The 27,595-nt window shown below is 44.8% G+C and overlaps 1 protein-coding gene across 3 annotated transcripts in view; it reads right to left on the minus strand.

Moving 5' to 3' along the window:
* The window catches only part of KLHL4 (kelch like family member 4), a 223,128-nt gene that overhangs the window by 38,016 nt on the left and 157,517 nt on the right, over positions 1–27,595 (minus strand). For all 3 annotated transcript variants that reach the window (XM_068250007.1, XM_068250010.1, XM_068250008.1), the window contains exons 4-5: positions 19,595–19,791; positions 12,216–12,428 (exon numbers count right to left, since the gene is read on the minus strand). In XM_068250007.1, the coding sequence (XP_068106108.1) occupies positions 12,216–12,428; positions 19,595–19,791 (410 nt within the window). The remainder of the gene's footprint in view (positions 1–12,215; positions 12,429–19,594; positions 19,792–27,595) is intronic.

Consider the following 27,595-nt stretch of genomic DNA (forward strand, 5'->3'; position numbering starts at 1 on the left):
AGTGTGCAAATGTAATGCAAGTGTGTTAGGCGGATTTCCGCCGGAAATCGCGGAAATTTCCGCCGGAAATCGCGGAAATTCTGCCTGACTTTAACATCGATTTTCTCAAAAACTGTAAGGTCTTTTTGGAAACTTTTTTTTGCATATTGTTCACAAGATTGAGTTTAATAAACCCTGAAAATTTGGTGTTTCTAGCACTTACGGGGGCTTTGCTATTAACCACTAAAGTCGGCAGATTTTTACTGTAAAGTAAAATGCAGAAAATCTGCATCTGCCTATTTTCTGCATTTATATTACAGTAAAAATTAGCCCCCGTAAGTCCTAGAAACACCAAATTTTCAGGGTTTATTAAACAGAATCTTCTGAATAAAATGCAAAAAAAGTTTTCAAAAAGACCTTATAGTTTTTGAGAAAATCTATGTTAAAGTCGGGCGGAATTTCCGCGATTTCCGGCGGAAATTCCGCATTGGAATGCGGAAATTGGTACCGGAAAGCGGAATCGGTAATTGGCAATGGCGGAATGCGGAATTACCGCGGAATCGGAAATTGGCATTTCCGACCATCCCTAGAGCAAAGTTATTCATAAAAGTTTGCATTATTTGCCTTCACAGGGTGGTGTACCCTTCCCTATCTTTATTTCTGAGGAGCTCCGCCTCTCTGGAGTGCTCTAGTAATAGTTGCTTTACTTGTCGATTTCCATGTGTACTAATTAATTGTGAGATGCCCAAGGTTTTACATAGTTACATAGTTACATAGTTATTTTGGTTGAAAAAAGACATACGTCCATCGAGTTCAACCAGTATAAAGTACAACACCAGCCTGCTCCCTCACATATCCCTGTTGATCCAGAGGAAGGCGAAAAAACCCTTACAAGGCATGGTCCAATTAGCCCCTAAAGGGAAAAATTCCTTCCCGACTCCAGATGGCAATCAGATAAAATCCCTGGATCAACATCATTAGGCATTACCTAGTAATTGTAGCCATGGATGTCTTTCAACGCAAGGAAAGCATCTAAGCCCCCTTTAAATGCAGGTATAGAATTTGCCATAACTACTTCCTGTGACAATGCATTCCACATCTTAATCACTCTTACTGTAAAGAACCCTTTCCTAAATAAATGGCTAAAACATTTTTCCTCCATGCGCAGATCATGTCCTCTAGTCCTTTGAGAAGGCCTAGGGACAAAAAGCTCATCCGCCAAGGTATTATATTGCCCTCTGATGTATTTATACATGTTAATTAGATCCCCTCTAAGGCGTCTTTTCTCTAGACTAAATAAACCCAGTTTATCTAACCTTTCTCGATAAGTGAGACCTTCCATCCCACGCATCAATTTTGTTGCTCGTCTCTGCACCTGCTCTAAAACTGCAATATCTTTTTTGTAATGTGGTGCCCAGAACTGAATTCCATATTCCAGATGTGGCCTTACTAGAGAGTTAAACAGGGGCAATATTATGCTAGCATCTCGAGTTTTTATTTCCCTTTTAATGCATCCCAAAATTTTGTTAGCTTTAGCTGCAGCTGCTTGGCATTGAGTACGATTATTTAACTTGTTGTCAATGAGTACTCCTAAGTCCTTCTCCAAGTTTGATGTCCCCAACTGTTTTATTTTTTTTGCATTACACAACTTTTTTTGCATTTTTTTGAAATGTGCCGGCATCAAATTCAAAAAGAGTTTTAGTTTCCATAAAATAATAAGATTTCTCAGTTTCAGCATCGAGTATGATGTCTTTGAAGTGATTTCAAGAGGAACTGCAGTGAAATAATGTAAAGAATAAAATTGCTCTCTTTTTTTTACAATATTAATTTATAGATTATTTATTCAGCGTTTGCCCCTTGTAAAATCTTTCCGCTCCCTGATTTAAGGGTCCCATACACTAAGACCATTTTCGGCCAATCGATCGATTTGCGGCCGATTTCGATCGATTTCAATCGATCTGACATGCTGGAAAATCTAGGTCGATCTGTTGAGATTGCTTATCATTTTGCATTGTCCCTAATGGAAATCTGATGGCAAAAAAAATGCCATCAGATCGATTTTCAATAGATTTCATACTGAAATCTATTGGAAATCTGTTCCTAGTAAAAAATGTTCCTAAACGCATCAGATAGATCAGAAATCTGATGATCTATCTGCTGCTAATCTAATGAGTGTATGGCCACCTCATCTGGCTGTATGATCAACCATTCGATTCAATCGTTTTATAGAATCGAGAGACAATCGAGTGTATTCCGGTATTCCCAAGCGATAAAATGTGGCTAATAATATGTTGAATCGATCTCCTTAGTCATTCGAGCAGGATGGAAGATATCGATCGCACAGGAATCGGCTACTGATCACATATCCTTCAAAGGACTCTGCGGGCCCTGACACACCAAAGGGCCCATTCACACTTGAGCGTTTTGCCGGCGATTTCGGCAAAACGCTCAAACGCTAGCGCTTTTGAAAGTGCTAGTGTAATGAAGCCCTATGGGCCCTTTCTTATTGGGGCGATTTGCGCAAATCGCCCAAAAACGCTAAACGCAATCGCGTAGCCTGCACTATTTTCAGACTATTTCCCGGTGATCGCGTTTTAGTGCTATAGAAGCGCTAAAAGCAATCACGAAAAAATCAGCAAGTGTGAATGGTGATTTTTTTTCGCATTAATCGCGCAAAATCGCCATAGCAAAACGATAGCAAAAACGCAAGCATTTTGCGATCAGCAAGTTTGCATGGGCCCCAAAGGGCGTTTTTCAGGACGTTTTCCTTTTTTTTTTTTTTTAAAAACTATTGGCTTACATTAAAATCGTGGCAATATCGTGATCATTGCAATTTTAATGTAAGTCAATAGAGGCTTTTTAGAAAAAACGGAAACGACCTGCAAAACTCTCTTTGGTGTGGCAGGACCCTTAACTGATTTTTGCAATCAGAGAATGGAGGCACAACATCGGTCAGTTCCATTTGTGAAAGTGGATTGCACAGGATATCGCTTGTAGTGTGTGGGCCACTAGTCGAGCGATCAACTACTCTGAAGTTGATTGCGCAATAAACTTGATTGCTTTGTCGATTGTATGAGAATCACTAGATGTATGGTTACCTATATGCTAGGTACCCACAATACAATTTTCTGGCAGATTTACCTGCCAGATCGATTTTTTCCAACATGTCCGATCTGAATTTCGATCGATTTTCCGATCAATTTTCCGATCGATTTCCGTTCCCTTCTGTGGAAATTGATCAGAAAATCGATCGAAACTCAGATCAGACATGTTGGAAAAAAATCGACCTGGCAGGTAAATCTGCCAGAAAATTGAATCGTAAAAAAATTGTATCGTGTGTACCTAGCATTATAGTCTAAAATTTAATCACAGGTGGTGACATCTTTAATCCTGTCAGATGAAGCTCTGCAGAATGTTTGTTTACGGAGATACTACATAGATAAACATCCTAGGCTGTGACATCACTGGGAGGGCGTGGCTATAGATATAGGAAGTGTTTCTGATGCTGAAACCAGGAAAATTAGCATAAAAGGGGGTATCCTGAATAATTTACTGCATTCTACTATAAGTCACTACAGGGCCTCTTTAACCACTTGAGGACCCACCCTTTACCCCCCCTTAAGGACCAGCGCTGTTTTGAGTGATCTGTGCTGGGTGGGCTGTGCAGCCCCCAGCACAGATCAGGTAGCAGGCAGAGCGACCAGATCGCCCACCTTTTTTCCCCACTAGGGGGATGATGTGCTGGGGGGGTCTGATCGCTCCTGCCTGGGTGTTGCGGGGGGGCACCTCAAAGCCCCCCTTCGCGGCGACATTCTCCCCCTCCCTCTCCTACCTCTCCCTCCCGGTGATCCGGGCTGCACAGGACGCTATCCGTCCTGTGCAGCCAGTGACGGGACGTCCCCTGTCACATGGCGGCGATCCCCGGCCGCTGATTGGCCGGGGATCGCCGATCTGCCTTACGGCGCTGCTGCGCAGCAGCGCCGTACAATGTAAACAAAGCGGATTATTTCCGCTTGTGTTTACATTTAGCCTGCGAGCCGCCATCGGCGGCCCGCAGGCTATTCACGGAGCCCCCCGCCGTGATTTGACAGGAAGCAGCCGCTCGCGCGAGCGGCTGCTTCCTAATTAATCAGCCTGCAGCTGGCGACGCAGTACTGCGTCGCTGGTTCTGCAGCTGCCACTTTGCCGACGCACGGTATAAGCGTGCGGTCGGCAAGTGGTTAAATAAACAGTAGGGTCTAATTGCTTTCAAATCCATGGTGTCTTTTGGTTTTGGGGGTGTGTTTTTTTCCAGGTTATTTTTATTAGAACTGAGGGTCAGAAATTTTGGTTTACTTAATTGCGTTTTATATTTTTTAAATTATTTGTTTGTTTATAAAGTAATTTAAAGGGGCAGTATGGCAAAGAAATTTTAAATTTAAAATATGTGCAAACATAAACAAATTAGAAATACGTTTTTTCCAGAGTAAAATGAGCCATAAATTACTTTTCTCCTATGTTGCTGTCACTTACAGTAGGTAGTAGAAATGTGACAGAAGCGACAGGTTTTGGACTAGTACATCTCTTCATGGGGGATTCTCAGGGATTTATTTATTTTCAAAAGCACTGAGGGCTCGTTCCCACTGTTGCGACGCGATTTCGGCCGCATTCCGACGCTTGTAAAAACGCATGCGGATGCGTTTCCACATGCGTTTTTACCCGCGATTTCGCCTGCGATTTCGCATGGCAGGGTGCCATGCGAAATTAACCATGACACTGCCAGGGCTAAATAAAATTGAAAAAGGTGCGAAATCGCACGCGAAATCGCGGGTAAAAACGCATGTAACAAACGCATGCGTTTTTACTATTAAATACATTAGCGGCGATTCGCACGGATTCCCGACGCAGGCGAAATCGTTGGCTCTTTTGTGCGTTTTTTTCACGCTGAAAAAAACGCACCTCAACAACGCTACAGTGGAAACAGGCCCATCCACTTGTATTACATGTGCGGATCTGCATGCGTTGGACGCATGCAGATTCGCGATAGTGGAAACGAGCCCTGAGTGAATGGCAGTTGCCAAAAAAAACTGTGTAGCAAGCAGGGAGGCTGGACAGCATCATTGTTTAAATCCTTTTTATGGAATATCTTTATAAAGAGTAAAAGCCATGCTGAGAATCCCCTATGAAGAGATGGACTAGTCCAAAACCTGTCGCTTCTGTCAGATTTCTACTACCTACGGCAAGTGACAGCAACATAGGAGAAAAGTCATTTATGGCTCATTTTACTCTGGAAGAAATGTACTTCTTATTTGTCTATGTTTGCACATATTTTAAATTTTACAATTTTTCGTCATAGTGCCCCTTTAAACATCCAGGCCCATATGTAATTCACTGTAATTCACCACTAATATAATGCATTTTAAATCCCAAGCAAGCAAGAAAATACTCAAAATAATTTTCATAGTAGTTTTTCAACTACTCTTTGGCACTTTTTAAATTGCAAAATGCTGAAAAGTGATTTGAAATACATGCTGAAAAATTATCTCCCAGGAGAAAAGTCAGGAGAAAAAGTGAATGGCATTTGGGGCACGGTTTCCAAACATGTGGAGGTGAAAAAATAAGGGGCTTCTCCACTCAACTTTTCTATTATACTGATCAAAAAATAAGGTAGCTCAACTGGGTATGTTTTGGTGCTTTAAAGAAAATCTGTAACGAAAAAACCTCCCTGGGGGGTACTCGCCTCGGGTGGGGGAAGCCTCCGGATCCTATTGAGGCTTCCCCCGTCCTCCTGTGTCCCACGGCGGCGGCGGAAATCCTCCCGGAGCGGCGGTGATGTAAATATTTACCTTCCTGGCTCCAGCGCAGGCGCAGTATCGGCTCTCCGCCTCGGAGATAGGTGGAAATAGCCGGTTGCTGTCGGGCCGCTCTACTGCGCAGGCGACTATTTCCGCCTATCACCGTCAGAAGAGCCGAAACAGCGCCCCCGCTGGAGCCGGGAAGGTAAATTTTGAACAGGCTGTCGGGTCTGTTGGGCCGGCTTTGAAGGGCTGCAGCGAGACCCCCGTGGGACACAGGAGGATGTTGGATGCCTCGATAGGATCCGGAGGCTTCCCCCACCCGAGGTGAGTACCCCCCAGGGGACGTTTTTCTCGTTACAGTGTCTCTTTAAAGCAGACCTGAACTCAGAACTTCCTCCCTGCTCTAAAAGATAAGCAGCATCATAATAGCTTTTAAAGAGACTATGTAACCAAAAAAAGTTCCCCTGGGGGGTACTCACCTCTGCAGGGTCCCAATGAGGCTTCCCCCTCCCCTGTAGCTGCAGGCAATCCAACGCTGGCTCCCCCAAAGTGTCCCAGAATCCTCCCTCGTCAAGCCTGACAAGCGCTGATTTATTTACCTACCTCGATAGGATCCGGAGGCTTCCCACTACCGAGGTGAGTACCCTCCAGGGGAACTTTTTGTAGTTACAGGTTTTCTTTAAAGAAAAACATTTCTGTGTTACAGCGGATACAAAGCCAGCAATAAATCTGCAGTGTGTCTACTTCCTCCTTTCACAGAAGCAGCCATACAGTTAACATCCTGTGTTTACAAATGAGCTGCTCTGCCAAGGCTGACACAGCTGAGAGATAAAATGTAGTTGTGATTAGTCACAGGTGAGGGATGATTAGACATGCTAAACTCTCTAAATACATACAGGGTGTATTTCTCTCAGTTTTCCTTCTGCCCTGTGCAAAAGTTCAGGTCCACTTTAAGAGACACTTAAGGTGCCCATACATCTAACGATTTTGCTTTACGATCGACCATTCGATTTGTTTATTTTATCGACTTGAGAGAGAACCAAGTGTGCTCCAGATTTCACCATCGATGAAAAGTGGCCGATATCATGTTGAATCGACCAGCTTAGTCGATCGAGCAGGATCCAGATATCGGTCAATCGCACAGGAATCGGCTACTGTTCACATGGCATTCGATCAATTTTTGCATTCAGAGCATGGAGACACAACATTGGTCAGATCGACTAGTGAAGATAAATTGCATATGAATCGCTTGTAGCGTGTGGGTCACTAGTCGATCGACTTTCGATCATCTACACTGAAGTCGATTCCCCAATAAAGTTGATTGCTTTGTTGATTGAATTAGCATCGCTAGATGTATGGCTACCTTTAATCACGTTCATAGTTCTCCAGTTCTATTGGAGAAGGCGTGAATCCGTTATCAGGACTGGCAATTCACTTAAGGGGCCCATACACCTAACGAATTTCCCGCCAATATACAGCAGATTCGATTACTGTGATCGAATCTGCTGTGAAATCGTTGCGCAAACGCTGACAGAACGATCGATTTCCGTTCAAAATCAATTGTTCCCATAGATTTGTCCGTGCGGAAGATTTCGCTCGATCGCCGGTGGGTCGGAAGTGCATCGATAGCGGCGTTCGAATGACGCTAGCTACAAATTACATTACCTGATCCGGCCGGCGCGTGTCCCCGGTCTCCGCGGTCACTTCTCCGTGCTCCGCTCCTCCAGCTTCACTGAACTTCCTGTCCCGGCAGGAAGTTTAAACACTTAGAGCGCCCTCTACTGTTTAAACTTCCCCGGTAGGAAGTTCAGTAAAGCTGGAGCTAAGCGTGGAGAAGAAGACAGCGGAGATCGGGGGACTTGCGCCGTCCGGATCAGGTAATGTATAGGGCGGGGGTGGCGGGCGGCAGCGGCATCTCCACAGATGGTGATCGGTTTCATGCTGAAATCGATTCACAATCTGTTTGCAGTAAAGGCAGCCATACGATCCCTCTCTGATTAGATTCGATCAGAGACGGATCTATCTGTTGGTCAGATCTGATGCCAAATCGACCAGTGTATGGCCACCTTTATACCAGCTAGGAGTTTAAGCTAATTGACACTAATTATGCTGATAACTGTTTAAAGGTGCGTACACATGCACTACGGCCGCCAAAGATGGGTCCTTCAGACCCTCCCGCTGGGCCTAAACAGTGGTTGCCTTGGCGGTAACCCTGCTTTGTGAGTATAGCTTATTACTCTATCATACTTCAATTCAACTACCACAGTACATACTATTATTATTATTATTTATTGTATTTATAAAGCGCCAACATATTACGCAGCGCTGCACAATAGATAAATGGGTTAACATACAGGTAGAACATACGGAAACTCACAACAAAACAAGATCATGCAAATGATTTGATAACAATACAGTGTCATAGGTCAAGATAGAGACTGTTCGAGTCTACAAGAAGGGTGGTTGTGAGTAAGATTGCATAATCAAGATGGATACATTAGGGAGGAGGGCCCTGCCAGAGGCTTACAATCTAAAGGGTGGGGTGGAGACAATAGGTGCGTCTTTTGAGAGGGGGTCTAACAGAACATATTATGATACTGGTGTAGGGGGGTATGCGAGCGTGAAGAGGTGAGTCTTGAGAGCTTGTTTGAAGGTATTAAAGGTGGGGGCGAGTCTGACGGCTGGTGGGAGAGAGTTCCAGAGAGTAGGGGCAGCCCTGGTGAAGTCCTGCAATCGTGCGTGTGACTGAGTTATGCGTGGTGCGACTAGGCGCAGGTCATTGGAGGATCGGAGGGGGCGGGCTGGTATGTGCCTGTGGACCAGATCAGAGATGTAGGTCGGGCAGGTCTTGTGCACTGATTTGTAGGCCAAGCACAGGATTTTGAAATTGATCCTAAAGCTGATGGGGAGCCAGTGTAGTGCTTTACAGAGCGGAGTTGTAGAGGCACTGCGGTGAGAAGAATGTATCAGTCTGGCTGCCGCATTCATTACCAATTTAAGTGGGTCAGTACGGTTAGAGGGGAGGCCAGATAAAAGAGAATTGCAGTAGTCTAGGCGGGAGATGACAAGGGCATATACTACACTATATTTGGCTCTTAGTGTCCCTACTCGTGTTTTATTGTAGCCAAGCAACGAGTTTCAGAGGGTTCAACCCTCATTCATCAGGCTAATCTATATAATAAGTGTTGGTACCCAATGCAGGCCTTGCAGCCGACTGTCAAGTAGCACCCCCCCAATCTATACTCTCTGCCCAATAGCCCCTCATTGTCCCCTCAGACAGCGGAATCTTCCGCCCGGTGCGGGTCACATCTAAATGTTTTTTTTTTTGTTACGTTCTGGAAAAACTAGAGAACCAAATTGTATGTTTGAGTAAATAGAATTCCAGGAAGTTCTGTCAGAAACTGCATATGGTTACCATGGCTACGGGATAAAAGGAATTAGATTTAGTAATTTGTGTATTTATTTTTGTTGATAAATCTATAGCAGGCAGCAAACTTTAAAAGCGATTCTTTATTGATTGTTAATCTCGAAATTGTTTTTTTTTTCATTGCTTACTCACCTTCACAGCAAAAATACTTTTTTTTCTTCTTTTAAATCCTTTGTCGAAAATCAATAGTGAGAACATTTCCTCTGTTAGCTTGTGCTGGTAAATAATAAAATAACCTGTGTAGATGTGCTGCGCCCTGCGAAATGCAATGTACTCTGCTTTTATCGATTTTTAAAAACATCAGCACACGCCGACGCCGTACTCTACGGAACACCAGCCACAACCGCCAACGATGACCCCACCCCTCCCCATCCCTTGGCCTCTGGTTCAGTGAGGCACTACATGTACTATGTATATTGTAACATGCGGACATTAGAAGACACAGAATTATCTGTATTATTAGAACAATAATATTGAAATCGCATAGAATTAGACCTTGTATATCTAATTACCATTATGTAGCGCTGACATTTTCAACAGCACATTACAGAGTACATAGTCATGTCACTGACTGTCCTCAGAGGAGCTCACATTCTAATCCTACCATAGTCATAGTCTAATGTCCTACCATATTATTATTATGTATGTATAGCACTGACATCTTCTGCAGCACTTTACAGAGTACATAGTCATGTCACTGACTGTCCTCAGAGGAGCTCACACTCTAATCCTACCATAGTCATAGTCTAATGTCCTACCATATTATTATTATGTATTTATATAGCACGGCCATCTTCTGCAGCACATTACAGAGTTCATAGTCATGTCACTGACTGTCCTCAGAGGAGCTCACACTCTAATCCTACCATAGTCATAGTGTAATGTCCTACCATATTATTATGTATGTATGTATATAGCACTGACATCTCCTGCAGCACATTACAGAGTACATAGTCATGTCACTGACTGTCCTCAGAGGAGATCACATTCTAATCCTACCATAGTCATAGTCTAATGTCCTACCATATTATTATTATGTATTTATATAGCACGGCCATCTTCTGCAGCACATTACAGAGCACATAGTCATGTTACTGACTGTCCTCAGAGGAGCTCACAATCTAATCCTACCATAGTCATAGTCTAATGTCCTACCATATTATTATTATGTATTTATATAGCACTGACATCTCCTGCAGCACATTACAGAGTACATAGTCATGTCACTGACTGTCCTCAGAGGAGCTCACATTCTAATCCTACCATAGTCATAGTCTAATGTCCTACCATATTATTATTATGTATTTATATAGCACTGACATCTCCTGCAGCACATTACAGAGTACATAGTCATGTCACTGACTGTCCTCAGAGGAGCTCACAGTCTAATCCTACCATAGTCATAGTCTAATGTCCTACCATATTATTATTATGTATTTATATAGCACGGCCATCTTCTGCAGCACATTACAGAGTACATAGTCATGTCACTGACTGTCCTCAGAGGAGCTCACATTCTAATCCTACCATAGTCATAGTCTAATGTCCTACCATATTATTATTATGTATTTATATAGCACGGCCATCTTCTGCAGCACATTACAGAGCACATAGTCATGTTACTGACTGTCCTCAGAGGAGCTCACAATCTAATCCTACCATAGTCATAGTCTAATGTCCTTCCATATTATTATTATGTATTTATATAGCACTGACATCTTCTGCAGCACATTACAGAGTACATAGTCATGTCACTGACTGTCCTCAGAGGAGCTTACACTCTAATCCTACCATAGTCATAGTCAAATGTCCTACCATATTATTATTATGTATTTATATAGCACTGACATCTTCTGCAGCACTGTACAGAGTACATAGTCATGTCACTGACTGTCCTCAGAGGAGCTCACAATCTAATCCTACCATAGTCATAGTGTAACGTCCTACCATATTATTATTATGTATTTATATAGCAATAACAGCTTCTGTAGCACATTACAGAGTACATAGTCATGTCACTGACTGTCCTCAGAGGAGCTTACACTCTAATCCTACCATAGTCATAGTATAATGTACTACCATATTATTATTATGTATTTATATAGCACTGACATTTTCAACAGCACATTACAGATTACATAGTCATGTCACTGACTGTCCTCAGAGGAGCTCACACTCTAATCCTACCATAGTCATAGTGTAATGTCCTACCATATTATTATTATGTATTTATATAGCAATAACAGCTTCTGTAGCACATTACAGAGTACATAGTCATGTCACTGACTGTCCTCAGAGGAGCTTACACTCTAATCCTACCATAGTCATAGTATAATGTACTACCATATTATTATTATGTATTTATATAGCACTGACATCTTCTGCAGCACTGTACAGAGTACATAGTCATGTCACTGACTGTCCTCAGAGGAGCTCACAATCTAATCCTACCATAGTCATAGTGTAACGTCCTACCATATTATTATTATGTATTTATATAGCAATAACAGCTTCTGTAGCACATTACAGAGTACATAGTCATGTCACTGACTGTCCTCAGAGGAGCTTACACTCTAATCCTACCATAGTCATAGAATAATGTACTACCATATTATTATTATGTATTTATATAGCACTGACATCTGCTGCAGCACATTACAGAGTACATAGTCATGTCACTGACTGTCCTCAGAGGAGCTCACAATCCAATCCTACCATAGTCATAGTCTAACGTCCTACCATATTATTATTATGTATTTATACAGCACTGACATCTTCTGCAGCACATAACAGAGTACATAGTCATGTCACTGACTGTCCTCAGAGGAGCTCACAATCGAATCCCTTCCGTTACCATAACCTAGTTTGGTACATTATACATCCATTGATTGTCCAATGGCTTGCCGATTTTACCACCTCCATGCAGTATGAGAGACAGGATAAATATAGATAAATATAAATACAGAAATTGCTGGAAAGCAGCCACAGGTGTATGTTGTGCCCCCTCTGTCGGGTAACTAAGAGCTGCTTACCTGCGGGGGGAGCAGCGGTAACCGTATGTAAGACAGCAGCATCCCCAGATCCCTCTGCCGGGACTGCATGTCGTATCGTACCCACTGCATCAGGGCCTGGAAGATGGTCTCCTCATCCGGGACGTTGATGTCATCGCTGGACAGCAGCTTAGCAATCTCATTGCCCGGCAAAAGGAGGAACTCCTGGTTCCGGATCACCTCGATAAAATGTTCCTGCAAGCAGAAGAAACAAAAACCTTAAAGTGAACCTCAAGACTAAAAATCTACTCAGCAGCACTGAAAAGACTTGGTGTTTTTTTTTAACAATTTCATAGCATCAGAATTTTGTTTTTCTTACCCAAGCCTCATTTTTAGCTGCACAGAAGAAATCTGCCCGGGCATTTCTCCCCTGATGATGTGCAAAGCATGATGGGATTTCTGATGTTGCTGTTCTTCTGCTGTTTGGTGCAATTTTTTATTTTATTTTGAATTTGAGATTTGAAGCATAGCATGCACAGCTGGGGGGAGTGATCAGCACACAGGACAGTTGGAACGGTGTCTCATGCTCCCTGTCACCTCCTTTCAACCAAAAAGATGGCTGCCCTCATGAAAAAGATTGCTGCCCTTATGAGAAAGATGGCTGCCCTCATTAAATCACAAACATTTACCTGTTCTTTTAAAACAGGGTTGGTAAGAGATTATATTACCTATTTTAATTAACATAACTAATGTAACTTAATGACAGTATGTTTAGGCTTAAGTTCCCCTGAGGCTGAAGGAAAATAAGGCAGAAATAATGTCAGGAATAAAATGGTTTACTTTTTACAATATTACTACATACATTATTTGGTCAGTGTTTTCCCATTGTACACGACAAGACACAGTACATTTATATTGTGCTTTTCTCCTGGCGGACTCAAAGCACCAGAGCTGCAGCCACTAGGATGCGCTCTATAGGCAGTAGCAGTGTTAGGGAGTCTTGCCCAAGGTCTCCTCACTGAACAGGTTCTGGCTTACTGAAAGAGAAAAGCCAAGATTTAAACCCTTGTCTCCAGTGTCAGAGGCAGAGCCCTTAAGCATTACATTTTCCAGCCATTGTAAAAACTGTAAAAACTGAAATTTATCATAGGTGGTACTGCTGTCAAGTGATCTCTGCGGAATGTTGGTTTACTGAGAATTCCAAAGCCAGTGGAAAGAATACCTCATCTCCTAAAATGCTCTGTGAGAGAACTTTGCATAGCTAATCAGCCTAGGCTGTGACATCACTGGGAGGGCGGGGCTACATACCAATATACAACAATATATCATACCTCTCAACTTTTTGAGATGAGAAAAAGGGACATTTAAGCCACGCCCCTGCCACACCCCTGGTCACACCCTAAGCACGCCTATAGTCACGCATACTATAAAGATTTCATAAGAAACATATGTTGTTTTATAATTCAAACCACACTGGTCCTTTCGATCCTGGTTCATTTTCCTTCATAGTAACATTTTAAAATTAGTAATATATCAATTTAAAGGATGGGAACAAAGTTTAGAGTCAAACACACACATTTTTAGTATAGAAATATATATATTTACGTAGAAAGAGGGACAAAGTCCTGAAAGAGGGACAAATGAGGAGGAAAGAGGGACAGAGGGACAGGGCTCCCAAACAGGGACTGTCCCTCCGAAAAAGGGACAGTTGGGAGCTATGATATATATAGATATAGGAAGTGTTTCTGCTGCAAATAGGAAAATTAACATAAAAGTGGGTATCCTGAATAATTGTCTGCATTCTACTATAAGTCACTACAGGGCCTCCTTAAAGTGGGATAAAACTCTGAAATAACAATGTGTTTTTCTACTTTTTATTAATCATACAGTTTTCATATTTACTTTTGTGCACCATTAAAATTGTCTGTTTACAAATTACAAGTTTTCAAAGTACAGTTTATCTGCACTGAAGGCTGCCATTGCATTTTCTTGCAAATCTGCCGAATTTATACATTAAAATCTATCTAGTGATCACTTCTCAGCTGCACACATACTAGAAGCAGAGTTTCAGCACTGCTGCTAATGTTTACTAAATATATCTGACAAAGGAGTGTAAACAAAAGAGAATATTAACACCTCTTTGGATGAAGAAGAAAGTGCTGTATTAAGAATGCTGTTCTGCAACCAGTTTATTTTTTTTCCTCTGGTGATACCATTTTTGTGGTGTAAAGAATCTTAAGAGCAAAGAGGAAATGCAGAGTTTTATACCACTTTAACCTCCTTGGCGGTAACCCCGTGTGTGACACGGGGTAAGCCGCCAGAGGGTGCCGCTCAGGCCCTGCTGGGCCGATTTACTTTATTTTTTTTTTGCTGGACACAGCTAGCACTTTGCTAGCTGCACCAGCACCCTGATCGCCGCCGCCGCGCGCCCGATCGCCGCTATCCGGGGCGCGCGCGGCCCCCCCCCCCCCAGACCCCGAGCGCTGCCTGGCCAATCAGTGCCAGGCAGCGCCGAGGGGTGGATCGGGTCTCCCAATGACGTCCCGACGTCGCTGACGTCGGTGACGTCATTCCGCCCCGTCGCCATGGCGACGGGGGAAGCCCTCCAGGAAATCCCGTTCTTTGAACGGGATTTCCTGATCGCCTATCGCCGGAGGCGATCGGCGGGGCTGGGGGGATGCCGCTGAGCAGCGGCTATCATGTAGCGAGCCCTCGGCTCGCTACATGATTTTAAAAAAAAATAATTAAAAAAAAACTGCTGCGCTGCCCCCTGGCGGTATTTTTCATACTGCCAAGGGGGTTAAAGGAACATTATCAAACCAAGTGTTCTAAAATGACTATGTACAAATAATATTTAGATATTTGTACATTGTCATTTTAGAACACTTGGTTTGATAATGTTCCTTTAAAGTGGTATAAAACTCTGCATTTCTTCTTTACTCTTAAAGAGGAACTGTAACGACAAAACCTCCCCTGGGGGGTACTCACCTCGGGTGGGGGAAGCCTCCGGATCCTAATGAGGCTTCCCACGCCGTCCTCCATCCCTCAGGGGTCTCGCTGCAGCCCTCCGTGCAGCGGTGACGTCAATATTTACCTTCCCGGCTCCAGCGCAGGCGCTCTGACAGCTGTCGGCTCCGAAGTAGGCGGAAATACCCGATCGCCGTCGGGTCTGCTCTACTGCGCAGGTGCAAGTTTCCGGCGCCTGCACAGTAGAGTGGACCCGACTGAGATCGGTTATTTCCGTCTATTTCCGAGCCGAAAGCAGCCACAGCGCCCCCGCTGGAGTCAGCAAAGGTAAATATTGAATCTACAGTCGGGTCTGCCGCCGGCTGTTCGGAGGGCTGCAGCAAGACCCCCGTGGGACAGAGGACAGCGTGGGAAGCCTCATTAGGATCCGGAGGCTTCCCCCACCCGAGGTGAGTACCCCCCAGGGGAGGTTTTTGATGTTACAGAGTCTCTTTAAGATTCTTTACAGCAAAAATGGTATTACCAGTAGCTGTGTAAACATTTTCCTACTATTCATGTAAAATATCAGAGGCAAAAGGTTTAACTCACTGTGAGTAGGTTTTGGAATGTTTCATTTGCAAGGTGTATCTCTATATTACACTCTTCTTTGCATGTCAGACTGCAGAGTTATATGAAAAGCCTCTGGTGTCAGGTTTCACACACAATTACAAATGTTTATGTTGCACCTAAAATACATTTCCTCTGCCCTCTGCAGACAACTCAGTCAAAGATGCAGGCAGCTGCCAGTGAGAGCTTTCTCACACACAGGATTAACAGATGTAGTGTGAGGGGATCCCCCTCCCCCTTCATGATTAAGTAGTCCGTCAAGTTTTGTCAGACTTGCCATCAGTGAAGTGTGAAAGGATTTTGATAACAGCGAACAAACAGATAAGCAGTGCAATGTATACACCAGCACTTCCCAAGCAATTCCTATCTCAATTAAAAACATGGTAATTGATATTGTTCCTTTAAAGAGGAACTCCAGTGAAAATAATGTAGTAAAAAAAGTGCTTCATTTTTACTATAATTATGTATAAATGATTTAGTCAGTGTTTGCTCATTGTAAAATCTTTCCTCTCCCTGATTTACATTCTGACATGTATTACATGGTGACATTGTTACTGTGGGCAGGTTATGTAGCTGCTGCTAGCTGTTCTGGCCTTGCAGACAGCTGTAAACAGCTAATTCCTGTCTGTGAACATTGTTACATTGTGGCAGTTTGCCCAGAGTACCCCGGTACTCAGAGCTTCTTGTGGGAGGGGTTTCAGCACAAAATCAGTCATACAGCGACCCTGATGGTCTGTTTGTGAAAAACATTATATTTCTCATGTAAAAGGGGGTATCAGCTACTGATTGGGATAAAGTTCAATTCTAGGTTGGAGTTTCTCTTTAAGTTTTTGCTGAGCTGTGGTGAGGTCATCATGTACTGACAGATACGGACCACAATGAATCTCAGTGGACTGTTCCCATATAAACTATTCCCTCCGTCTCCTGTCATTGGGTGATGTCACCGGCTTTCATGACTGTTAATAACGCAGAATAATTCCAGCCTTCGTCTAGAATTATTACTATTCTGTATTCGAGGCGGCGTTCAGTTGATTTGTACTGAATGACGCGGCGGGGTACATTTATTATGTATTATAAATGATGTGGGAGAGCCGTTCCGATGAAACATCATTGCGTGGAGCTGCCACGGCCTGATTTATGCTCCGTCTACGAATATCAATCACGCTCGCGCAATGCAACAATGGCCGGCGCGGGGAGCTTTTGTACGGGGCGATCGTTACAATGTTACCGTTTCTATAACACTGTGGCGAGTTCTGTCCTTTTATAAACAACCAGTCGTATGCGTTTGTTTTATAATTATGAAAGCTGTATAATGATTGCAACCAAAAAGAAGGAGAGAGTCGAGAGCCCAGTATAGTGTGTATGAATTGTTGGGTAGTAATATACTCACAAGTCAGGGTTATCTCCATGGCAACTACAGTAAAGGCAGGTCAGGAGAATATACCTGACCCAACTAGGGTTAGAAGTCGCTCACTGCAGTAAGGAAAGGAGGGTGAGACCTCTCCACCAAGGGTAGGAAATCGGCAACAAAAACCATGTGACAGAGGCGCCAACAAGTGTAAAATGTATCAAAAATTGGTAGAGGTGGACTTACCTCTCCAATGATGACCAAAATAGTAAATTTTTAGTAAAGACTTAATTGTCACGTTAAAAAAACCCCAAATCTGCTGCGTTTCACGGGACACAGCCTGCTTCACCGTGATCCTGATAGAGAGAGACACGCCCTTTTTGTCTGACGAAGCAGGCTGTGTCCCGTGAAACACATCCCATTTTGGAGGGTTTTTTTAAATGCTTCTGTACCACGGTATTTTAAATCTATGTCCTGTTTGGGACCGGTTATCCCTGCCAGGACATATATTTCAATTACCGCACAGCTCTCCTCTTTCTGCTGTGAGCCGTTCAGGAGCCGATTTCATTAGCTCCTGACCTTGTGATCACTGTGAGCCAATCACAGTGAGAAGAAACCATGTGGAGACAGGAGGAGAGGGTACATCCCTCTCAAGCAATTCATGGATCAAACTTTCAGGATGTAGTGAAAACATATTATACATCAATTTATCATGGTCGCATGGTAAGCCAGTTTGTCCGATAAAGTGGTCCCTGGAAGTTTGCTGACTGAACAGACTGAGGATGAGCCCCCCCCCCCGCAGTGTCTCATGTGAAGATATCTGACAACAACATCCTGTTCTCTATCTCCCCAAGCTGCTCTGGCTGTGACAGATAGATTCAGCTTCCTGTTCAGTTATTCGGGGTCACGGGACAGGAAGTGTCCTGCAGTGTGTGTGAGCTGGGAGGGCGGAAAAACACATCAGGGGTCATCGTCCCTCCAACATGTGAGTCCCCAGATGTTCAGCTGGCAAAACACCCTTATCAGACAAAGTTCCGTGTCACACGGGCCATTTCAGGACAGAATCAGCACCAGGAACAGGTCAGAGGAGCGTACTCTGGCTGACGTGGCGTGGCTAGCAAATGGGGCTTTGTCTCTAGCCCAATATTGTGTGGAGGACATCTGAACAAAACTCTATGAGTGGCTGTAGGTGAAGACGAGTTTAAACAGTGAATGCAATAAATATACATTTATTAACCTCTGACGCATTTCGCTGGCTGCGCCCTTCTTCAAGGGGGAAATATCCGAAGTAAAAATGCCTGGCTAAGCACTTATATTTTCGAAGAATTTTCGATGGTTAAGAAGATGATAATAATTTGGATGCAAACTTTATGCCAACTTTATGCAAAAGCATGCAGCTTGGAAATGGACACAACTCTATCTGCAACATGGGAGAATAATAAGCGTCTTGCTCCACCTCCCTAGTAATGGGGTGGAGCTACATCGTTAGCGACGCTATGTTGGTAAACAGAAGGTCACCACTATATCCAGAGGCTTCCTGGATCCTCGTAAAGACCACTATTCCAGCACAGTGTACCTCTACAGCTTCTGACCCGGCTCCTGGACATGGACGAGTGTATCCGGACTAGGCATGCCCAAGTAAGGTCTGCGCATGCCCAGTAGAACGAAACCGCTTGTGCATAGCTCATGTAAGGTCGGGGCATGCCCAGTAGAACGAAACCGCTTGTGCATAGCTCAAGTAAGGTCGGCGCATGGCCAATAGAACGAAACCGCTCATGCACAGCTTTTTTTCCTCAGCGCAAAGGCGCTTCCTCGTTCTATTGAGCATGTTTGTCCATAATCGCGCTTACCCAGTAAGGATAATTTTATTCACAGCCGCACTTGCAGACACAGGAAATCCAGTTAGTGGACAAGTATTGTTTAAATAGGGGTATTAAGGGGAACCTAAACTGAGAAGGATATGGATTTTTCCTTTTAAAATAATACAGTTGCCTGACTCTCCTGCTGATCCTGTGTTTCTAATACTTTTAGCCACAGCCCCTGAACAAGCATAGGCAGATCAAGTGCTCTAAGTGAAGTCAGACTGGATTAGCTGCATGCTTGTTTCAGGTGTGTGATTCAGCCACTACTGCAGCCAAGAGATCAGCAGGACTGCCAGGCAACTGGTATTAAGAGGAAACATCCATATCCCTCTCAGTTAAGGTTCCCTTTAACACAGAGCCATACATCTGCCAGCCTCCACAGCAGCTAAGGATGGCCAATGTGACGCCAATAGCTTTCATGTAAGTTTAATGCAAAATTGTATGCACTTCCTGTCAAATTTGACTTGCTCAGTCTCAAACCGCACACAATTTGCATTTAATGTGCATGTGAGCTGGTATTACAGCCATCTCATTGGTCATCGCTATCAGCAGTTTCCAGATAGCACTTTGTGCCTAGTCTGGGCGGTGCCAGTTAGTGTTTATATTGAGCAGTTAGAAGGGCGTGGAATTATACTGACCATAGTGTAGCTGTGCGCCACCCGCAGGAGATCCAGGCAGCCCTGCGCGTCGCCAAACGATCGGATCCCCAGACAGTTGGACGGATGGAGTTGTTTCATTAGGAAGTTGCAGCAAACCTCTATGACTGGAGAGAGCTGCAGCAGACAGGCCGCCGCCAGCAGACTCTCAATCGTGTCCTCCTTGAGTTCCAGAATACCTGAAGAGCAAGAAAACAAAACAAATGTATATCACTTCTGCTAATACAATGCCTGCTAACCCCAGTATGTACAGTATCAGCTCTTACTCTGTGCCTGTACTGATAGTAAACTAGCTGCAGTGTGTGCTGATCTCTGCTGCCTCCAGTATGTACAGTATAAGCTGTTACTCTGTGCCTGTACTGATAGTAAACTAGCTGCAGTGTGTGCTGATCTCTGCTGCCTCCAGTATGTACAGTATAAGTTGTTACTCTGTGCCTGTACTGATAGTACACTAGCTGCAGTGTGTGCTGATCTCTGCTGCCTCCAGTATGTACAGTATAAGCTGTTACTCTGTGTCTGTACTGATAGTAAACTAGCAGCAGCGTGTCCTCATCACTGCTGCCTCCAGTATGCACTGTATAAGCTGTTACTCTGTGCCTGTACTGATAATAAACTAGCTGCAGCATGTGCTGATCACTGCTGCCTCCAGTATGCACTGTATAAGCTGTAAGGCCCGGTTCACATTAGCGGTTGTTTGCCAAACGGACCGGATGACCTGACCGGATCCGGACCGGATCCGGATCGGAACCGTACGGTTCTGATCCGGATCCGATCCGGATCCAGTCAGGTTGCATCAGGTGTCCATCAGGATGCGATCCGGATCCGTTTGGCAAAAGTTACGTTAAAAACAAAAAAAATGTTGGGGTCTGGGAGGTCAGCAGAAGGGGGACCTGTGGAATCAGGCCCTCTGCTGTTTAGCACTCACCTCCACCTCCGACATGCTGCCAACATCTCCGGATCCGGATCCAGCTGTGCTGCTCCACTCCAAAATGCTTGCCCATGTGTCCCCATCCAATATCGCCGCAACAATCCCCATAGGAAGTGGGGTAGAACATCCGGATTTCTCAGCCAGTGTGTTGTGCGCTCTCCGGTTCCCATTGGTTTGTATTGGCCGGATGGTGCAGTCCGGCTCCGCCCCGGATACGGCTGCCGGAGGAGCCGGATGAAAAAATAGCGCATGTTGGAACGGAGGCCGGAGTCCGGATCCGGCCCGGATCCGGTCCGGCTCCGGTTCGGCAGAACGGACGCATGTGAACGGACGCATAGGCTTTCATTGCTATGCCGTGCGTCCGTTCCGTCCGTTCTGCAGGCGGTGCGGCTCCGGCACGGCGATTCCGGAGGGCCACCGCAAGTGTGAACCGGGCCTTACTCTGTGCCTGTACTGATAGAAAACTAGCTGCAGCGTGTGTTGATCGCTGCTGCCTCCAGTATGCATTGTATAAGCTGTGCATGTACTGATAGTAAAACAGTATAACAGAGGCGCCAACAAGAGTAAAAGCGATTAAAAAACGTTTAAAAAGGGGGAAGTTGGTGGACTCACCTCCCTCGTAGAAAAAAAACGGACAATGGGGCATTACTCACATACAAAGTAACTTTTATTAAAAGCTCCAAGATTTGCAACACGTTTCACGGGTCACTATCCCGCTTCATCAGGCAATAGTTTGGGGGGTACACAGTCGGGTCAATATCCTGGCTAAGTGCCAATCAGCGGGGAGGGAAGGGATGCAGGCAGGGAGCGGCGATATGGAGGAGGCTGGGGAGCGGCAGAGAGTGACAGTGGCCATGGAAAAAGCAGGCTAATGACACACTGCGTGTCGCTAGCACGGCGGTTTGATTTATGGGGGACAGCAGAGCACAGGGGGGGCCTGGGGGCGGGGGGACGCTGTATAGCAACAGAGGCTGGGCATTATATGCAGACCCAGCCTCTGTGTGCAATTAGGATTTTTAAAAGCCACCTAGGATTCTTTTTAAGGGGGGGGGGGGGGGGGGGGGTTAAAAAGACCTCTCTGACACTGCAGGGATCCTTGATAGATTTTGAGGCTCCATAGCAATAGAGTGCTTGGGGCCCCATGTAAAACTTGCACTGGGGCCCCAAGCTCCTTAGTTACACCACTCCCAGTAACCCACATTGCACTCCTGAGCCTCATTTTCAGACACGGGGAGACCGCTTACTGTAGGTGTCGGTAAAAGGAGACATCTGAATATTGAGGATCCTTGTCGGATTTATGAGGTCCTCCAGCCCAGAGTACAGGAAACATCACAGGGGATTAACGTTTTCATCTCCATCCTTTCAGCCAGTGAATCCTGACGGTTCTTCCTCTGATCAGTGGCTCATTGAATGGCGGTTTTCTGGGGCCGGAAGCCTCTCTGAGCGGAATTCTCATACTATGAAAGGCTCCATCTCTCTATCTATACATTCCCATCCACAGATGGCATCTCAATACAGAGAGAACGTCTCTTCTAAACGCTTCCTGATTCCTCGCCATTGTGCGCCGACCGCGGCCGACAAATGGAGAATCAGACCGCCAAATAGAGACCCTTTCCCTCCACCCAGACCCCGCATCTGGACCGATTACACATTTCTTAGAAAGAATAGCTGCATTGATGTGTAAAGAGGCCCTGTAATAGAATGTAGTAGAGTGTATCCTAATTATTCAGGAGAACCACTTTTACAACAATTATCCTGGTTTCACCACCAGCCACACTTCCTATATCCATAAATAGCAGGGCTGTACAGAGCCCGCTCTCCCACTGAGGATTTGCCTAGGCTGTTTAGTATATGGAATTCTCACCCCTAGATAATTCTGGGAGACAAGGCATATTTTGTACTGGCTTTAGAACACTCAGTAAAAGAACATTCCACAGAGATCTCCTGCCTATACTAAAGCCTGGAACACACTTTTAATTAGGATTGTCCAATGACTGACCAATTTTACCCCCTCCATGTTGTATAATGGTCAACAGGTCATGAATACTATGGGAAGATTGTTTAGTTAACCTCTCTTTGGCCAATCAAAATTGAAGGTGTGTACAAGGCTTAAAGTTGTTGCCCGTTATAAAATTTCAGAAAGTAAATCAGGGAGTACACACCTGAGATAAAAGTCTTTGGAAAATGAAAGACCACAGACCAATTTTACCCCCTCCATGTAGTATGAGAGCCATACCTACACAGTCTATTCTCAAGCTGAGTACACCCATCAGACAGGGCTGTTCCTAGACTTTTGCTGCCTGAGGCAAACTTGTGAGGATGTGCTTCTCCCCCCCCCCCCCCCCCCGCTCCCGATTTGGAATGATCACACAGCACCCGACAATTTATTCTGATTCATTTAATTCAAATGAAACACTGCTGCTCTCCTGCCTCCCCCTCCTCACTCACTGTCAGACTCGTCAAACAGCACAACAAGCTGCTTTTCTCCAATGCTGCTCTCCTGCTTCCCCCCTCCTCACTCACTGTCAGACTCCTAACACAGCACAACAAGCTGCTTTTCCCCAATGATGCTCTCCTGCCTCCACCCTCCTCACTCAATGTCAGACTCCTCACACAGCACAACAAGCTGCCTTTCCCCAATGCTGCTCTCCTGACTCCCCCCTCCTCACTCACTGTCAGACTCCTCACACAGCACAACAAGCTGATTTTCCCCAATGCTGCTCTACTGCCCCCCCCTCCTCACTCACTGTCAGACTCCTCACACAGCACAACAAGCTGCCTTTCCCCAATGATGACCTCTTCACCTCACTCACAGTACAAACATGCTGCCCCTGTAATCTCTGCGCCTGATGCAAGTGTTTCACCTTGCTTCATGACAGAACCGGCCCTTACATCAGATAAAAATCTTTGCAAACTGTCGCATAGGTTTGTCAGGGAGGTTTGAAAGACTGATCTTTCTAAAGATGCTGTACACATGCAAAAGATCAGTTCCTGCAAAAGATCAGTTCCTCCTACAAAGACGCATCCCATCTGTAGGGACACCACAGCGAAAAACTGTAAAATTTAAAATATGTGCACACATATACAAATAAGAAGTACGTTTCTTCCAGAGTAAAATGAGTGATAAATTGCTTTTCTCCTATGTTGCTGTCACTTACAGTAGGTAGTAGAAATCTGACAGAAGTGACAGGTTTTGGACTAGTCCATCTCTTCATAGGGTATTCTCAGCAAGGCTTTTATTCTTTATAAAGATATTCCCTAAAAAGGATTTAAACAATGATGCTGTCCAGCTTTCCTGCTCGCTACACAGTTTTTTGGCAGTTGGGCAGAGCAACTGCCATTCACTAAGTGCTTTTGAAAATAAATATATCACTGAGAATCCCCCATGAAGAGATGGACTAGTCCAAAACCTGTCACTTCTGTCAGATTTCTACAACCTACTGTAAGTGACAGCAACATAGGAGAAAAGTAATTTATCGCTCATTTTATTCTGGAAAAAATGTACTTCTTATTTGTATACGTTTGCACATATTTTAAATTTTACAGTTTTTTGCTGGAGTGCCCCTTTAATCAACCTGCTTCCCTTCCCTATGACATCATAGGCTGATGAGGTGTCTATATAGGTCTCTTATTGAGGCAGGATAGAGTAAAACCCGATCACAAGCGAGAGATCACCACGGCCAGTCAGAGGGAAAGCTTTGGCAAGCGACCAATCAGAAAGGGGCGCTGGCACCAGAGCAGCCGATCACCGCTGCCTTCTAAACTGTTGCCGATGGTTTCGCGGGCGGGACCATGGCACCATTATTGGGCAATTCACTGCACACAATCAGTAGCAGGTCACTGCTACTGATCGGTTATGGGTCTCCATATCAACAGAGTGCTTGGGGCCCTAAGTGAAACTCGCCCTGGGGCCCCAAGCTCTTTACTTACACCACTGCCAAGAGCTGAACCAGAAGATACTAATTTATTTGCAATTTTGTTGTAAATAAGTCAACCCGAAAATCGGCAATCACTTCAGTCATGGTTAGCTTCTAAGCCGCATGCAGTTTGCATCAAATTTGCCAAAATTAGCCTCTCATTGATCATCTCCGTCGACCACATTAGACCTCATGAATCACAATAAGCCCACCGAGGACAGTTTTCCCATAAATCAGTCCAACCCCGTTACAGACCTGAGTGAAAAATGGAGAGGGAATTTCTCGGAGGCCTCTTGAGGTTGGCCCACAGAGTGTTTGGTGTCACCTCTTCATCCTTCGATCCCGGTAGAAGAACCTCTCCATGAGTGGAGCGGAGATAGAGACGGAGGTGAAGAGGTGACAACGGGAGAGGACAGAACCGCACTACATTCAGGTTCATCTTATTAGCGGCCTAACCGATGGCTCCCATGCCGGCCTCGTAAATCCTGCTAATTGACTCCTTCTCCTTGACGTTTACAAGGCCCCTGGAATTACTGTACAATGGTGGCAACATCAAATTAATTGTTTCAACCGCTTGCCTGACACAGAGGAGCAATTTCCGCTGCTTTATTGCACTCATTGGGGGCAAGAACTGGATGGCGTTATGGTGGCAGTGATCAGAAGCCATAAGGAAGCGACAGAAGATGAATATCTCTGACCTACGGAGGTCTATTGATGGGAAACACGTGGTTTGGTCTTATACGCCTTCCTAGATTTACCTTTCTAACAATACTCGCCACCTGCATTCTGAGGATCCATCACATTTTGTGAGTGACAGCAGGTGAAAAGGATGTGGCCAACGAAGTTGATTTGTCTTAAAGGACACCCGAGGCAAAAATAAACTAATGAAAAACAGTTGTATCTATCTTTCTTCTCCTAAAAATGACTTTTAAGATATTCCACAGTTTTATTTTATGTTTAAATCTATGTTTAAAGTTTTAACTGTTTAATTGTTTTTGCTCAATGACACATTCATTGAAGTATGCAAGAGCTAAAATCTATGAACTATTGACCATTTTTATCTCTTTCCTGTTCTCAGAAGCCATTTTCTGCTAGGAAAGTGTTTTATAGTTGGAATTTCTTATCAGTGAGGGTCACACTGTAGTCACTTCCTGTCAGTCAGAACTGTGTCAGCCATTTACATACCTGATATTTAACTCTTTCAGCCAGAGAAAGAAAAAGAAAAAAGGAACACAGCCTAGTTATTTGTGTCCTAGGCACTCTACATACCCATGTCTATGTCATCATGTCACATGTCACTTCGGGTATCCTTTAAAGGAAACCTGAACTAAGAGACATATGGCTGGCAGCTGCCATATTTATTTCATTTTAAACAATACCAGTTGCCTGGCAGTCCTGCTGATCCTCTGCTCAGGGGCGTAACAGTTGACCCTGCAAGGGATGCAGCCGCAGGGAGGCCCAGAAGTCACAGGGGGCCCAGTCCTGAAAGACTGACAACTAAGGGCAAGGAGAGAAACAACTTTCTGCTCACTGCACAATGGTTCTAATGACTGCATCTACTCTGCCAATAATGAATCATACACAGATTTGTACACAGTCCCTATGCAGCATTCAGCAGGGTCTTGTGTACAGCGCTGTTCTACCTCCAGTCTTTCTAACACTCCTTTGGCGGGAGGGGGCCCCATCCAAAATTTTGCAGGGGGGCACAGTGATTTTTAGTTACGCCCCTGCCTCTGCTAATAATACTTTTAGCTAAAGGCCCTGAACAAGCATGCAGATCAGAAGTTCTGACTGTAGCCTGACAAGATTCGCCCGTGCTTGTTTCATGTGTGCGATTCAGACACTACTGCAGCCAAAGTTAACAGCAGGACTGCCAAGTAATCGGTATGGTTTAAAAGGAAATAAATTTGCTGTAAGTCTCCCCTCATTGTTGGTTGAAATCTTGACACATCTGTACAGAGTTGGCAGTGCTGTGTCGCCCAAGCAATTATATTATTGTTTAGTAGTTATATAGCGCTGACATCTTCCACAGCGCTGTACAGCGTACATAGTCGTGTCACTTAGCTGTCCCTCAGATGGGCTCACAATCTAATCTCTACTATAGTCATATGTCTATGTATGTATCGTGTAGTGTATGCATTGTAGTCTAGGGCCAATTTTTTTATGGGGGAAGCCAATTAACTTTGTTTTTGGGGATGTGGGAGGAAACTGGAGTGCTCAGAGGAAACCCACACAGACACAAGGAGAACATACAGAGTCCATGCAGATAGTGCCCTGGCTGGGGTTCAAACCTAGTGCTGCAAGGCAAGCATGCTAACCACTACGCCACCATGCTGCCCCACTGTGGACCGATCCCTGCCAGGTGAAACTGACCCCCTGGTGTGTATGGGGCTCTAAGCTCAGCAATAGCCAAACAACTATTATTTACCAATATGCTCAGCCGTGGCCGACTCAGTCACCCAATTTTCTTCACTCTGCTATCCATTTTCGTTTGCTTGCAGATTGCAAAACGCAAGAGCATCGGATGTAGAACAGATATTGCGCAGAAGCGTTTGCATGATTGCGATGACGATGCGATATTTCCCGCAATTCTTTAGCATTTTTGCTCGTGTAGTAAGTATAGGAATGCGGGAAAATCACAGATCATGGGGCTATGCAGTGGCGTAGCAATAGGGGTTGCAGAGGTGCGACCGCATCAGGGCCCTTGGGCGAGAGGGGCCCTGAAGGACCCTCCCTTATCCACAGTGTTAGCTCTTCTACCAGTCCTGTGCTGGTAATAATCACTTACTATAGATGCATTGAATAGTAGTAATCCTTAACAAGCTGTTCCCCGTCCCCTTCTTGCACCTCTGACACTGGGGTTGTCCTTGGCAGGTTTTGGTGCGCCGTATCAATTGTTATGTATAGACAGGGCCGGTTTAAGCAACAATGGGGCCCCAGGGCAAAATAAACCTGGGCCCCCCCCCACCCCCCAACATATACCCCGGAACAAAAATCGGCATTAGGGGACATTTTTTGCAGCTGGTATAGTCAGGGTGTGAAGTCCCAATCGGTCGGAGCTCCACATTCTGGCTATCCCAGCCTGCATGGGGGACAAGGGGTTAAAAAGTTTCAGGAGGGGGGACCCCACATAATTTT

This window comes from Hyperolius riggenbachi, chromosome 8 (assembly GCF_040937935.1).
Source record: "Hyperolius riggenbachi isolate aHypRig1 chromosome 8, aHypRig1.pri, whole genome shotgun sequence".
Taxonomy (NCBI): Eukaryota; Metazoa; Chordata; class Amphibia; order Anura; family Hyperoliidae; genus Hyperolius; species Hyperolius riggenbachi.